General features: G+C 49.2%; 2 protein-coding genes across 2 annotated transcripts in view; one reads left to right on the top strand and one right to left on the bottom strand.

The window, feature by feature from the left end:
• TTLL12 (tubulin tyrosine ligase like 12) overlaps positions 1-14,453 on the top strand; it is an 86,896-nt gene that overhangs the window by 37,801 nt on the left and 34,642 nt on the right. The gene's annotated exons all lie outside the window — the stretch shown is intronic.
• LOC107000681 (uncharacterized) lies at positions 364-14,290 on the bottom strand. Its single transcript, XM_028827626.2, has 3 exons — positions 14,086-14,290; positions 3,845-4,014; positions 364-2,849 (listed from the first exon to the last, which is right to left on the bottom strand). The coding sequence occupies exon 3, from the start codon at positions 2,203-2,205 to the stop codon at positions 1,033-1,035; it is 1,173 nt and encodes a 390-aa protein (XP_028683459.2). The 5' UTR covers positions 2,206-2,849; positions 3,845-4,014; positions 14,086-14,290; the 3' UTR covers positions 364-1,032.

Here is a 14,453-nt window from a genome sequence, read left to right on the forward strand (position 1 = left end):
ACCGTCACTCAGTCTGAGTCCAAAGCCCAAGAAGCCGGGGGCCACCCTGTGAGTCCCAGCATCCAAAGCCCCGAGAACGAGGAAGACGGATGTCCCAGTTCCAAAAGGGAGGGTTCTCCCTTCTTCCCCCTTCTGTTCCACTGGGGCCCTCAACAGATTGGATGGAGTGGATGTCTTCACTCAGTCTGCCGGTTCCCATCCTAACCTCTTCTGGAAACACCCTCACATGTTTTCCCAGCTAGCTGGGTATCCTCCACCCAACCAAGACGACCATGCAATCAACCATCATACTTAAGGGTTTTTGGTTTTTGGTTTTTGTTTTTTGAGATGGAGTCTCGCTCTGTCGCCCACTAGAGTACAGAGGCACGATCTCAGCTCACTGCAAGCTCCGCCTCCCGGGCTCACGCTATTCTCCTGCCTCAGCCTCCCCAGTAGCTGGGACTACAGGCGCCTGCCACCTCGCCCGGCTAATTTGTTTGTATTTTTAGTAGAGATGGGGTTTCACTATGTTAGGCAGGATGGTCTCAATCTCCTGACCTCATGATCCGCCCTCCTTGGCCTCCCAAAGTGTTGGGATTACAGGCGTAAGCACTGCGCCTGGTCAGGGTTTGTTTGTTTGTTTGTTTGTTTTTTAATCCTTTCCAAAAACAGAAAGAACTCTTAACCTCTCTGAGCTCTTTCTGCAGTTCCTTTGGGTGGTTTTGAAAGTTGCCACCCACATACCCACAGATCCACTGCCCGCCTCCCCTTCCCTCATGTTCCAGGACTCACCACCGTGGTCAGACCGTGCCCAGCGTGCCCAGGGCAAAGTTGGATGGGCAGGTGCAGACGCAACCCAGCCTTCATCTTGCTTTCCCTCGCAAGCCCTTCTATAGCTTGCAGCCCACGGGAGGGGCCGTGAGGAGCGCAGGGTTGCCAGCAGCCCCCCTGGGCCTCCCACACCATCCGGGTGACTTGAAGTCCAGGGTTGGGCTCTGTCTTGAGTCTCCACATCAGTCTCACACTGGAGAACTTGGGGTCCCCCTGTTAAAACTAGAGCTGACCCTGGGCCTCAGGGCAGGATGGTCCCAAGGAGAACTCTGTGGACAGCAAAGCGCATTTCTTCCAGTTGGTGTGTTGTTGAAGCCAACGGCAGCTTGACTGATGTGAGGTGGCTGTTCCACCTGGTTCAAGATGGAGGTGTAGAGAAAAGAGAAGTGGGGAACAAGGACTGGGCCAGGTAGGATGGATCCACGTAACAAAGCCCAAGAAAAGATGGAAGCTGAGGGCGGAGAGTGCAGGAGGCCCCCATGCTGTCTGAGGGGGAAGCCAGCATAGCCCCTCCTCGACTGCCGCCTGAGCAGCTGATGAGGTCCCCAGCACCGCACACTGTGCTCCAGGGAGAGGCGCCAAGAAGCGAGCAGGCTGCTGGGAGTCCCCGCCCTGCTCTCTGGCTGGGATGGAGGCAGATGCCCGGTCTCCAGGCTCCTCCGAGCTTGGGTCAGCTCCTAGTGGAGCACTGCACCCCAGGGAACCGAAGGACCTGTGTGAAGACAGGCATGGAAAACCAGAGTGTCTCCCGTACAGCTTCCCAGGAGTTAGGGGGAACCCAGGCGTGGGGGGACTTTCTGCCTCACATTCCTGGCATTCCCCCCAAGTTTGTTTCCACTTTCCAGAAACAAACCACGGGAAGGGAAGGAATCTGCGGCAGGGTTTCGAAGCCAGCCAGGCCCTCTGTGAGTGAGGGCTCGTGTAGCTGCTGAGGGCAGCCTGCAGCCAGGCGGCCTCATCCGCTGCCCAGATTAGGCTGTGCCTTTTCCAATTCCTTCCCCACGCCAGAGCCTCGCAGCCACAGCCACGCCAACCTCCCTCCTCCTGCTCTGGACTCTGCACCGGCCTCTCAAGCAGCAGAATCAGCCTGCGCTCCCCAGCCTCAGTGCCTCTGCCCCACACAAGTCGCGCTGGCCAGGCGGTGACCAGTTTCCCAAACGCTGGCTCCCCAAGGGGACAGTGTGGCCCACTCCTGCCCTGCCTCCATGGTGGCCCAGGCTCCAGGGCCCACGGTGGAGGCCTCGGGCAGCTTTCTCTCCGGCTACCCATTGGCTTGGGACACACAGATAAAATAGAGCTGAAACATGGGCCAAAACATCCCAGACAAGGATGGCACAAGAGGCCAAATTTGAAAGCCCTGGGAGAGAAGCCATTTCCCCCACTTCTAGCAAGCATGGTTTCTGTCTGAACGGCCTCCCTCTCATGCTCATTCTCCAGAGACGCACCGTCCGCAGGCAGCCTCTCCGTGAAGCCGCTCCCTGGGCTTGTCCACGGGAGGCGGCTCCTGGCCTGTCTAAGCCATACCGATGCTTAATGTACATTTTTGGAGTTGAATATTATTCCGTCACCTCCACCACCCCCAGCAGAAAAAAATAAGATACTGAAATAAGTTGAGTCATTTAGCAAACATTTACTGAGCACCTCCTGTGTGCCAGGCTCCTAGAAAGACAGGGGGTTGGTGCCCTGCATAGATGACAAACTGCCCCCGACAGCAGACAGACAAACTGCCCCAGACAGCAGACAAACAGACACACTTCTCCGGACAGCAGACAAACAGACACACTGCCGCAGACAGCAGACAGACAGACACACTGCCGCAGACAGCAGACAAGCTGCCCCGGACAGCCTGCTCACCTTGCCTGCCACAGTGCAGGCCCCGCAGGGAGAAGCCTTCCTTCTCACACAAGGGGTCCAGCCATTTTCACCTCCCCTGGTCCATGCTCAGGAAGTCTGGTTGCCCTGGCAAACTGCAGCTGACATTGAGGTCCCTTTTCACCAAAGATGCACAAGGTGTCCATGCTGAGCCGACATCATTCAGGCTAAGGGCAGAGGAGGTAATGAGGGGTGAGGGAGGATGTGGAGAGAGAGCAGAGAGCTCCTCCTATTCTCCTGCGGCTGCCTCTGCCCCCACAGCACCCACAGATCCCTGGCCCTTCCAGGAGTAAGTCCTGGGCAGGCAGAGCTGGGGTTGGCCTGATCCCACCTGCTTTGCTCTTGGAAAGGACATCAGGTGTGCGCAAAACATCCTTGGAGCCCAGACAACACAGGCATGGCCTGCGTGCGCTCCCAGCACCTGCTGCGATGGCCTCAAGGCCTCTCCAGTCCCCGGCTGCACCATGCCACTCAGAGCCCCTGGGTGAGCCCCCGGAACTGTCTGCATCCCCCAAGCCCCAACAGGAAGAAGGGAAGGGCAGGGAAGCTGACGCTCACTCACTGCCCACTGGGTGCCAGGCTCTGGGCTCAACCCTCTGATATCCACACATCCCATCCTCCCAGCCCCGTGTGGATGGTGGGGTTAAGACCATTCTTTAGATGTGGAAATGAAGGCTCCAGGAGACCACAGGACATGCCCAAGGCAAAGAGCTGGTAGTCCCTGGATTTGGGAATCAAACTCAAGCCCATCTAATCCCAGGGTAGGAAATGTCTCCAAAACGTTGATCAATCGGAAGCTTACGGACTGGAAACTGGGCCAGGTCAGCCCTCGTGGTGGAGTTCAGAGACAGAGAGAAGGTTGCAGGGAGGGGAGAGAACAGGAGGATCTGGGACCAGGGTGACTTCAGTGACATTCCCTCCCTCCTTCACAAGCACGAAAAACTCGTTTGGAGAAAGGACAGCTTCTGCCTTCCCTACCAGGCAGACAGGGCATTCACTGTGCCAGTGTGAGCAGACACGGCCGGAGGCTCAAGTGCCCTTGCCGAGTGTCCCCACTGCCCTTGGGGAGGCCCCGGCACAGCCCTGCAGAGATGCGAGTAAGAGTGCCCAGTGCCCTCAGCAGATGGGTGGCAGAAAGCAGGAGGAGGAAGAGGGAGCTGACCAATGCCAGGTGTCTTGTTCACTGAGATCAGAACTTCCAACATGCCGAGCAGACCCAGGCCACGTCGCTCGGGGAACAGGACACCAGGGCGCTGTGCTCAAGGCCCGCAGGCTTCACTTCTGGCTCCTGTGAGGGCACGGTATCGTCCAGGCACTTGGCAACGACTCTGCCTACAAATACCGACAAAACCACATCTTCCTTTTAGTTGCCACCAATATTCAGTTTTGTTTTATCCATCATGTCCTCCATATGCATGTAATGAAACATTTGTGAAAATCACTTTAATAATAAACAGGAAATGAACCTAAATATTGCTCTTTTCTCTTATTGGGCAGAAGTCATGAGTTGGGGGGAAATGCTAACTGGAATCCAGAAAAGAAAAAATAATGGAAGAAATTTCATGACGCTATTGAGGACTGAAAGCTACAGTAACCTCTGGAAAACAAAGCAGCGAGCTGGAGATCTAAGTGCAGAGGCAGGGGGCGCCCACATTGAGGGAACAGACATGCTCCCAACTGGCAGAAGGCAAAATGTCCATATTGCAAATCCCATTTCCCCACATAACTCATGATGAAATGAGAGTTCTTTTTTTTTTTTTCCCCAGACAGAGTCTCGCTCTGTCACCTAGGCTAGAGTGCAGTGGCGCGATCTCCGCTCACTGCAAGCTCCGCCTCCCGGGCTCATGCCAGTCTCCTGCCTCAGCCTCCCAAGTAGCTGGGACTACAGACACCCGCCACCATGCCTGGCTAATTTTTTGTATTTTTTGTAGAGATGGGGTTTCTCTGTGTTAGCCAGGATGGTCTTGACCTCCTGACCTCATGATCCACCCACCTCGGCCTCCCAAAGTGCTGGGATTACAGGCGTGAGCCACCATGCCCAGCCAAGAGTTGTTCTTTGACACTGGGCCTTTAATCTGGAAGTCATGGTCACAGTGAGCCTCAAGGAATGTACAACTCGTCGAAATTAGGCACACAATGCTCTGTGTGTGTGTGTGTGTGTGTGTGTATGCGCATGCACGGGTACACATTTCTATTTCTCTGGAATATGGCCCACAGCGTTCCTCAGGTTCTAAAAGAAATCTAGGGCTGGGTGCAGTGGCTCACACCTATAATCCCAGCACTTCGGGAGGCCAAGGCAAGAGGATTGCATGTGTCCAGGAGTTGGAGACCAGCTTGGGCAACATGGCGAGACCCCATCTCTACAAAAAATGAAAAATAAAAACTGAGCAAAAGACATATACATGCATTTCACAGAAGAAGAAACAGGATGGCCAATTACCATTTGAAAAAGTGCTCAATCTCGTTAATAATAATGGAAATACAGGCTGCTCTGCCTAGGAGTAGTCATGCTTTTGTTTCTTCTCTGATAAACTTGCTTTCACACACACACAAATGGAAGGATAAATTAAGACAACAAAAATATACCATGGTAGCACTGGGTTGGCAAAGAAAAATAAGTGTGATAAAATCAGAATCAGAGAGGACATAGATCAACTGACTACATACAAATGGGGAATCTCTTTTTTATATATATGTTCCAGGAAATATACAAAAATATTCATAGCTTCATATTTATTAGAGCAAAAAGCTTAAGATAACCTAAGGCTCTTAATGAAAGACTGCATCATAGTCACATAATTAAATATTATGTAGCTATGACAGTTAACATCCTGCAACAAAAGGGATATGTCTTAAAAACATCACGTGCAGGAACAAGACCAGGATGTGTGCCCTCACCACTCTGCTGGAGGTCTAGCCAGGACAAGTAGGCAGGAAAAAAATATAAACGGCATCCAGACTGGAACGGAAACAAAATTACCCGTTTCACATGTCCTGATCTTGTATATGGAAAATACTTAAGGAATCCACAAATAATTACTAGAGCTAATGAAATTCACAAGGTTACAGGACATAAGATCAATATCTAAAAATCAGTTGTAGGCTGGGCACAGTGGCTCACCCCTGTAATCCCAGCACTTTGGGAGGACAAGGAGGGTGGAGAGCCTGAGCTCAGGAGTTCGAGACCAACCAGGGCAACATGGCAAAGCCTGTCTCTACCAAAAATACAAAAAATTAGCCAGGCATGGTAGCACACACCTGTGGTCCTAGCTACTGGGGAGGCTGAGGTGAGAGGATCGCTTGAGCCTAGGAGGCAGAGGTTGCAGTGAGCTGACATTCAGCCACTGCACTCCAGCCTGGGTGACAGAGTAAGACCCCGTCTCACAAAAAGAAAAAAGAAATTAAAGAAGATCTGTATTCATGGGTTGGAAGACAGTATTGTTAAGATGACAGTACTCCCCAAATTGGTCTACAGATTCAATGCAGTAATGATCAACATCCTGGCTGGCTTCATGCACAAACTGACATGTGAATCCTAAAATTCATACAGAAATGCAAGGGACCCATAGTAGCCAAACAGTCTTGAAAAAGAACAAAGTTGGAAGATTCACACTTTTCATTTTTAAAACTTACTACAAGCTTACATTAATCAAGATTGTGTGGTACTAGCAGAAGCATAGACCTATAGATCAATAGAATAGAATTCAGAGTCCAGAAATGAACCCTTAAATTTATCATCCATCAGTTGGTTTTCACCGAGAGTGCCAAGATCATTTAATGGGGAAAAAAATAGTCTTTTCAACAAACGGTACTAGGACAACTAGATATCTACATTCAAAAGAAGGAAGTTGGATCCCTACCTCGTACACAAAAAATCAACTCAAAGTGATCAAAGACTGAAATGTAACAGCCAAAACTATAAAACTCTTAGAAACTAAGACAGATAAATAAGTCTTTGGAATCTTGAATTAGGCAGTGGCTTCCTTTTTTTTTTTTTAACTTCAATTTTTTATTTCCATTAAGTTTCAGGGGAACAGGTGGTGTTTGAATACATGAGTAAGTTCTTTAGTGGTGATTTCTGAAACCTTGGTGCACCCATCACCCAAGCAGTATACACTGTACCCAGGCAACGGCTTCTTTTTTTTTTTTTTTTGAGACGGAGTTTCGCTCGTGTCACCCAGGTTGGAGTGCAATGGTGCAATCTCAGCTCGTCGCAACCTCTGCCTCCCAGGTTCAAGCAATTCTCCTGCCTCAGCCTCCCGAGTAGCTGGGATTACAGGCACGTGCCACAACGCCTGGCTATTTTTTTTGTATTTTTAGTAGAGATGGGGTTTCGCCATGTTGGTCAGGCGAGTCTCGAGCTCCTGACCTCAGGTGATCCGGCCGCCATGGCCTCCCAAAGTGCTGGGATTGCAGGCATGAGTCACCGCGCCCAGCAGCAATGGCTTCTTAAATGTAACACGCAAATAATAAGCCACCAAAGAAAAAATATATAAATTGGACGTAACAAAAATTGAAAATTTGTACTTCAAAGGGCTCTGTGAAGAAAGTGGAAAGATAGCATAATAGGAAAAAAACCTTTACAAATCATATATCTGATAAGACTCCATCCAGTATCCAGGATATGTAAAGAACTCTTACAACTCAACAATAAGACAAATAACCTAACTTAAAAATGAACAGGCCGGGAGCAGTGGCTGTAATCCCAGCATTTTGGGAAGCCAAGGAAGGCGAATCACCTGAGGTCAGGAGTTTGAGACCAGCCTGACCAACATGATGAAATTGCGTCTCCACTAAAAATACAAAAAAAATTAACCAGGCGTGGTGGCGTGCACCTGTAACCCCAGCTACTTGGGAGGCTGAGGCAGGAGAATTGCTTGAACCCAGGAGGAGGAGGTTGCAGTGAGCCAAGATCGCACCATTACACTCCAACCTGGGCGACGTGAGGGAAACTCCCTCTCAAAAAAAAAAAAAAAAAAGAGCAAAGAAGGCCAGGCACAGAGGCTCATGCCTGTAATCCCAGCACTTTGGGAGGCCAAGATAAGAGGATCACTTGAGGCCAGGAGTTCAAGACCAGCCTGGGCAATAAAGCAAGACCCTGTCTCTGTATCAACAACAAAAACAGCCGGGCGCGGTGGCTCACGCCTGTAATCCCAGCACTTTGGGAGGCCGAGGCGGGCGGATCACAAGGTCAGGAGATCGAGACCACGGTGAAACCCCGTCTCTACTAAAAATACAAAAAATTAGCCGGGCGCGGTTGTGGGCGCCTGTAGTCCCAGCTACTCGGGAGGCTGAGGCAGGAGAATGGCGTGAACCCGGGAGGCGGAGCTTGCAGTGAGCCGAGATCGCGCCACTGCACTCCAGCCTGGGCAACAGCGTGAGACTCCGTCTCAAAAAAAAAAAAAAAAAAAAAAAAACAACAACAAAAACAATAGACAAAGAGGCCAGGCACAGTGGCTCACATCTGTAATCCAGCACTTTGGGAGGTCGACACCAGTGGATCACTTGAGGCCAGGAGTTCAAGACCAGCCTTCACAACATGACGAAACCCCCGTCTCTACAAAAAATACAAAAATTAGCCAGACATGGTGGCACATGCCTATAATCCCAGATACTTGGAAGGCTGAGGCAGGAGAATTGCTTGAACCCAGGTGACAGAGGTTGCAGTGAGCCAAGATCGCACCACTGCACTCCATCCTGGGCAACAGAGCAAGACACCATCTCAATATAAATAAATAAATAAATATTATGTATATATATACTTACCAGTTTATAAAAAACAGTTGGATCCAAATTATTTTTCTGACAAAATGGGAAAAGATTAAACTTTAAGAATTTTTAAAATACGCCAACTTATAAAGATTGTGAGCCAAATTTTGGGTAACACAGCCTAAGTCAGTTACCAATACACTGGGTTGGACCGAGAATAGTGAACTGTGAAAACATGACTGCATTATGTGAGGAGGCCTAAAAGATAGAAGTGACTCCCACCAGTCTGCACAGTATTCTCCTGGACTCAATTTTTTGTCCTTGAAGAAAAGAGTGTTGCCCTTTCTTTTAGTATAGGGAAGAAGTCTTTCCATGAGAACTTCATCTTTTGCTTTTAAGAAACAGCATGAAGTTCATAATGGTTTTCTTTTTGTATCTCCTGGTTGTCAAGTGTTTTTACTTAAATAGTCAGTATTCTGTCTTTCTCTCTTCTTTTTTCCAGTGGTGGGGGTCGGGGGGATTGGTGGCGGTAATGGGAGGAGACAGGTAATTTTACGTTGATTAAATACACATTCAGTGCCTCTTTAGAACATTTCCCCTGAGAAGAATGAGTCAGGATTAACAAACTGAGCACGGGGGGAAGGGCTTTCTGGCAGAAGACAGAGCACAATGCTTTCCAGGAGCCGAAGACAACTAGAGAGACAGGGACTCACAGCGTGAGGGGAAGAGTGTGATGAAAAGAGCCTGGAAAGGTTGGCAGTGTCCGCTCACACAGAGCCTTGGAACTCACATGAAGAGCTGAACCACAAAGGGTTCCAAGTAGGGATCTGACACAACTGGGTTTACATTTGGGGAGGAGCATGTAAAAGAGGCCTGCCCTGTCAGAGCCTCACATTCTCCTGGTCAAGGGGGCTGGGTCAGGAATGTTCACAGGATCTGACCAGTACCTGAGACAACTGAGACTCAGGCTGTCTTCCCCAGCAGGACGGGATACCTAGGAGAATGTGGGCTGGGCAGGAGCCGCTGAAGCTATCTTATTACCACAAGAGGATGGTCTATTGGAGAGTGAAGCTGAAAGAAAATTATGACAGTGAAGGAGATCTGGACTGACCAAATCCATCTTGCCTTTAACATCCAAGCTGCCTGTATTAGTCCATTTTCACACTGCTGATGAAGACTGGGCAATTTACAAAAGAAAGGGGTTGAATGGACTTAGAGTCCCACACGGCTGGGGAGCCCTCACAATCATGGCAGAAGACAAGGAGGAGCAAGTCACGTCTTATATGGATGGCAGCGGGCAAAGAGAAAGAGCTTGTGCAGGGAAACTCCCATTTTTATTTTTTTTTATTTATTGTTTTTAGATGGAGTCTCACTCTGTTGCCCAGGCTGGAGTGCAGTGGCATGATCTCAGCTCACTGCAGCCTCCACCTCCCAGGTTCAAGCAATTCTTCTGCCTCAGCCTCCCGAGTAGCTGGGATTACTGGTGCCCACCACCACACCTGGCTAATTTTTATGTTTTTCAGTACAGACAGGGTTTCACCATGTTGGCCAGGCTGGTCTCAAACTCCTGACCTCAGGTGATCCCCACCTTGGCCTCCCAAAGTGCTGGGATTACAGGTATGAACCACTGCGCCCGGCCTAAAAATAAAAATTATAAGACTGACAAAACAGACTCCTTGTTGCAATAAGATACCGAATTTCAACCTGACTCTGGCATTGCATCACATGCTCTCTGAGGGCTGCCACCTAAGAAACTTCATCTACGTAACAACGGCCTTGGCTTCCACAACCCCTTTATCTTAAGCATTCTTTTCTACTGACTTCTTAAATCTTTAGACAAAGCTTAACTCTGTCAGTCAGCCAACTGCCAATCAGGAAATCTCTGAATCCACCTGTGACCTGAAGCCCCCTCCCCAAGATATTCCACCTTCTTAGATGGAAGCAATGTACACCTTCCAGGTATTGACCTACGTCTTTGCTTGTTAACACCTGTCTCCCTAAAATGTATAAAACCAAACTATAACCCGACCGCCTCAGGCACACTTTCTCAGGAGCTCTTGAGACTGTACTCTGGGCCATGGTCACTCGTATTGGCCCAGAATAAACATCTTTAAATATTTTACAGAATTAGTTTTTTCATCAAGTGTCAAAGACAACAGGTTTCAGTCTGCATGGTTGCTGATAATAAAATAATTGTAAGTATGACATATACTATCTACATAGTCATGACTATAAGGCATGAGATATAATATAGTCAGGCTGTGTACAGTGGCTCACGCCTGTAATCCTAGCACTTTGGGAGGCCGTGGTAGGTGGATTGCTTGAGGTCAGGAGTTTGAGACCAGCCTGGCCAACATGGTAAAACCCCGTCTCTACTAAAAATACAAAAATTAGCCGGGTGTGATGGTGCGCGCCTGTAGTCCCAGTTACTTGGGAGGCGGAGGCATAAGAATCGCTTTAGCCCAGCAGGCAGAGGCTGCAGTGAGCTGAGATTGCACCGTTGCACTCCAACCTGGTCAACATGCGAAACTCCATCTCAAAATAAATAGATAATATAGTAAAATAGCATCACAATGCTGGGCATGGGGCATGCTGGCTCACACCTGTAATTCCCGCACTTTGGGAGGCCAAGACAGGAGGATCGCTTGAAATAAGGAGTTTGAGACCAGCCTGGGCAACAAAGCAAGACCTCAACTCTATAAAAGGAATTTTTAATTAGCCAGGTGTAGTGGTACACACCTAGTGTACCTCCCAGCTACTTGGGAGGCTGAGGCAGGAAGATCTCTTGAACCCAGGAGTTCAGGACTGCAGTGAGCTATGATAGGACCACTGCACTCTAGCCTGGGTGACAGAGGAAAACCCTGATTCAGAAAAAAAAAAAAAGAAAAAAATATATATAGATGGAATTTTGCAATGATCAGGTCTATGAAGAAGATATTTCTTACCTAATTGCAATATAATATTGTTATTTACTGAATAGTCACAGTGAGATCCTGCTGCCCCTGCCTACTTACAACCTGAGTTGTGCCTGTTCTGTATCCTGCAAGATACATGGAGCCTTAGGGAAATTATAGGTCAGGTGTAAATGAAATGTGTGGGAAATAGAGGCAATGGTTCCACTCTACATTGTATAGAGAAGGCTGAACACTTTTGCGGCCATGGTGGTTTTGTCCCCTTTAATGTGGTATAAGTCTAGTTCATACATTAATATTTAATATTTTATTCCTACTGTGCAACATAACTTTTTCAGGAGCAATAAACTAAAACAAAAACATTCCAGAAACTCATATTTCATTATAAATTAAGTTCTGAATTTCAATTTCTCAAAGTTGATTATGAAGGTGAAACTTCCACAAAATGTCAATCTTTACCTTCCATCATGGAGGTCAAAGATAGACCACCAGCCTCAAACAAGATGATACAATTCTGATTCAGAAGCATCACATCTATCAAAAGTTAGTAATTATTTTAAGACTGTGCCTGAAAACAAGAAGTGGATCTGCAGAAGTGGATTTACATATCATCCTGTAAATCATGACTCTTCTCTTAGATCAAATTTTTCCTCAGAAAAGTACTTCAGTGTGATAGTATTAATAACATGTTTTTCTGACTGGGCGAGGTGGCTCACATCTGTAATCACAGCACTTTGGGAGGCTGAGGTGGACGGATCACTTGAGGCCAGGAGTTTGAGACCAGCTTGGACAACATGGTGCAACTCTGTCCCTACTAAAAATCCAAAAATTAGCTGGGTGTGGTGGTGCATGCCTGTAATCCCAGCTACTTGGGAGTCTGAGGCACGAGGATTGCTTGAACCCAGGAGAGGGAGGTTGCAGTGAGCCGAGATCACGCCACGGTACTCCAGCCTGGGCCACAGAGCAAGATGAGACTGTGTCTCAAAAAACAAACAAAAAGGCCATTGCAGTGCCTCACACTTGTAATCCCAGCACTTTGGGAGGCCAAGGAGGGTAGATCACCTGAGGTCAGGAGTTCAAGGTCAGCCTGGACAACATGGTGAAACCCCGTCTCTACTAAAAATACAAAATTTAGCTGGGCATGGTGGTGCACACCTGTAGTCCCAGCTACTTGGGAGGCTGTGGCAGGAGAATTGCTTGAACCTGCAAGGTGGAGTTCCAGCATGGGCGATAGAGCCAGACTCCATTTCAAAAAAAAATAGGCCAGGCGCGATGGCACACGCCTGTCATCTCAGCACTTTGGGAGGCCGAGGTGTGTGGATCACCTAAGGTCCTAAGGTCAGGAGTTCGAGACCAGCCTGACATGGTGAAACCCCATCTCTACTAAATACAAAAAATTAGCCAGGCATGGTGGCACACACCTGTAGGCCCAGCTACTTGGGAGGCTGAGGCAGGAGAATCACTTGAACCCGGGAGGCAGAGGATGCAGTGAGCCGAGACTGCACCATTGCACTCCATCCAGCCTGGGCAACAGGGGCAAAACTCTGTCTCTAAATAAATAAATAAATAAGAAGGGTGCGGTGGCTCAAGCCTGTAATCCCAGCACTTTGGGAGGCCGAGACGGGCGGATCACGAGGTCAGGAGATCGAGACCATCCTGGCTAACACGGTGAAACCCCGTCTCTACTAAAAAATACAAAAAACTAGCTGGGCGAGGTGGCGGGCGCCTGTAGTCCCAGCTACTCGGGAGGCTGAGGCAGGAGAATGGCGTAAACCTGGGAGGCAGAGCTTGCAGTGAGCTGAGATCCGGCCACTGCACTCCAGCCCGGGCGACAGAGCAAGACTTCCTCTCAAAAATAAATAAATAAATAAATAAATAAATAAATAAATAAATAAATAAAATGCTTTTCTCCGGCCGGGCGCGGTGGCTCACGCCTGTAATCCCAGCACTTTGGGAGGCCGAGGCGGGCGGATCACAAGGTCAGGAGATCGAGACCACGGTGAAACCCCGTCTCTACTAAAAATACAAAAAATTAGCCGGGCGCGGTTGTGGGCGCCTGTAGTCCCAGCTACTCGGGAGGCTGAGGCAGGAGAATGGCGTGAACCCGGGAGGCGGAGCTTGCAGTGAGCCGAGATCGCGCCACTGCACTCCAGCCTGGGCGACAGAGCGAGACTCCGTCTCAAAAAAAAAATAAAAAATAAAAAAATAAAAAATAATAAAATGCTTTTCTCTGCAGCCCTCGCCAACTTGAGTTCGGAAATTTGAGCCTTTGCAGACCCACCTGCTTCCTACAATGGAATTGAACAAGTCTGAACTGGCGCATTTCGTTCAAACTCAGTTCAAACATGTTATCAAAATAGCATCTGAAACTCAAAAAAATTCTCAGCCTTTGTTTTTTTAGCAAATTACAATTCTTACAACATTGCAAACAGGAAGACATTAAAATATATCCCTATGGAGCAATAAAACTCAATGAAAGTTCAAAAGAGAATGTCTTTTGAAAGTCTGTAACTGAACTGTTTTTGTCTTTTAAAGAGGGAGTCTCGCTCTGTTGCGGAGGCTGGACTTGAATTCTTGGGCTCAAGCGATCCTCCCGCCTCAGCCTCCCGAGTAACTGGGACTACAGACGCGGCCACCACCCCCAGTTCAACATCCCGACATGTAGGAGTAAACTCTTCTGACAGGTACACTTGGTCTTAATTGGATCAACTGACATTCTGAATCCAAATATAATTGAGAAGGGCCACGATTTTGCAGCATCCAAATCTGGTGAAGCACTCACAAGAATCGAGAGTTCCTTACTCCCCGGGGGCGGGGACCTGCGAGCCCTGTGTGCCTGGTGCAGGAACAGCAGCGCCGCGTCACCCAGTTCCCCCTTCCGGGCAGTAGGTGGAGCCTCTTCCTGTCCTGACAGCGCCGGACATAGGCACCCCGCCCTCCCGGCATTCCCCTGCGTCGCCGCAGGCTGAGCGAGAAAAGCTCCGCCCCCATCGGGTGCGCGTGCGCACACGGCGGCAGCCAAACCGCAGGCGCCGCCGCAGGCGCGCGCCCCCTCCCTGCAAGCTCGCGCGCTCACGCACGCGCCCCGCTGACGCGCAGGGCCTGCCCGGGGGCCGCGGCGAACAGGGCCGGAGGCGGGCTGGGGGCGGG

Source organism: Macaca mulatta, chromosome 10 (assembly GCF_049350105.2).
Source record: "Macaca mulatta isolate MMU2019108-1 chromosome 10, T2T-MMU8v2.0, whole genome shotgun sequence".
Taxonomy (NCBI): Eukaryota; Metazoa; Chordata; class Mammalia; order Primates; family Cercopithecidae; genus Macaca; species Macaca mulatta.

Excerpts from the sequence above, each read along its gene's own strand:
- LOC107000681 (XM_028827626.2), bottom strand. The coding sequence starts at position 2,205 with ATGCTTGCTAGAAGTGGGGGAAATGGCTTCTCTCCCAGGGCTTTCAAA.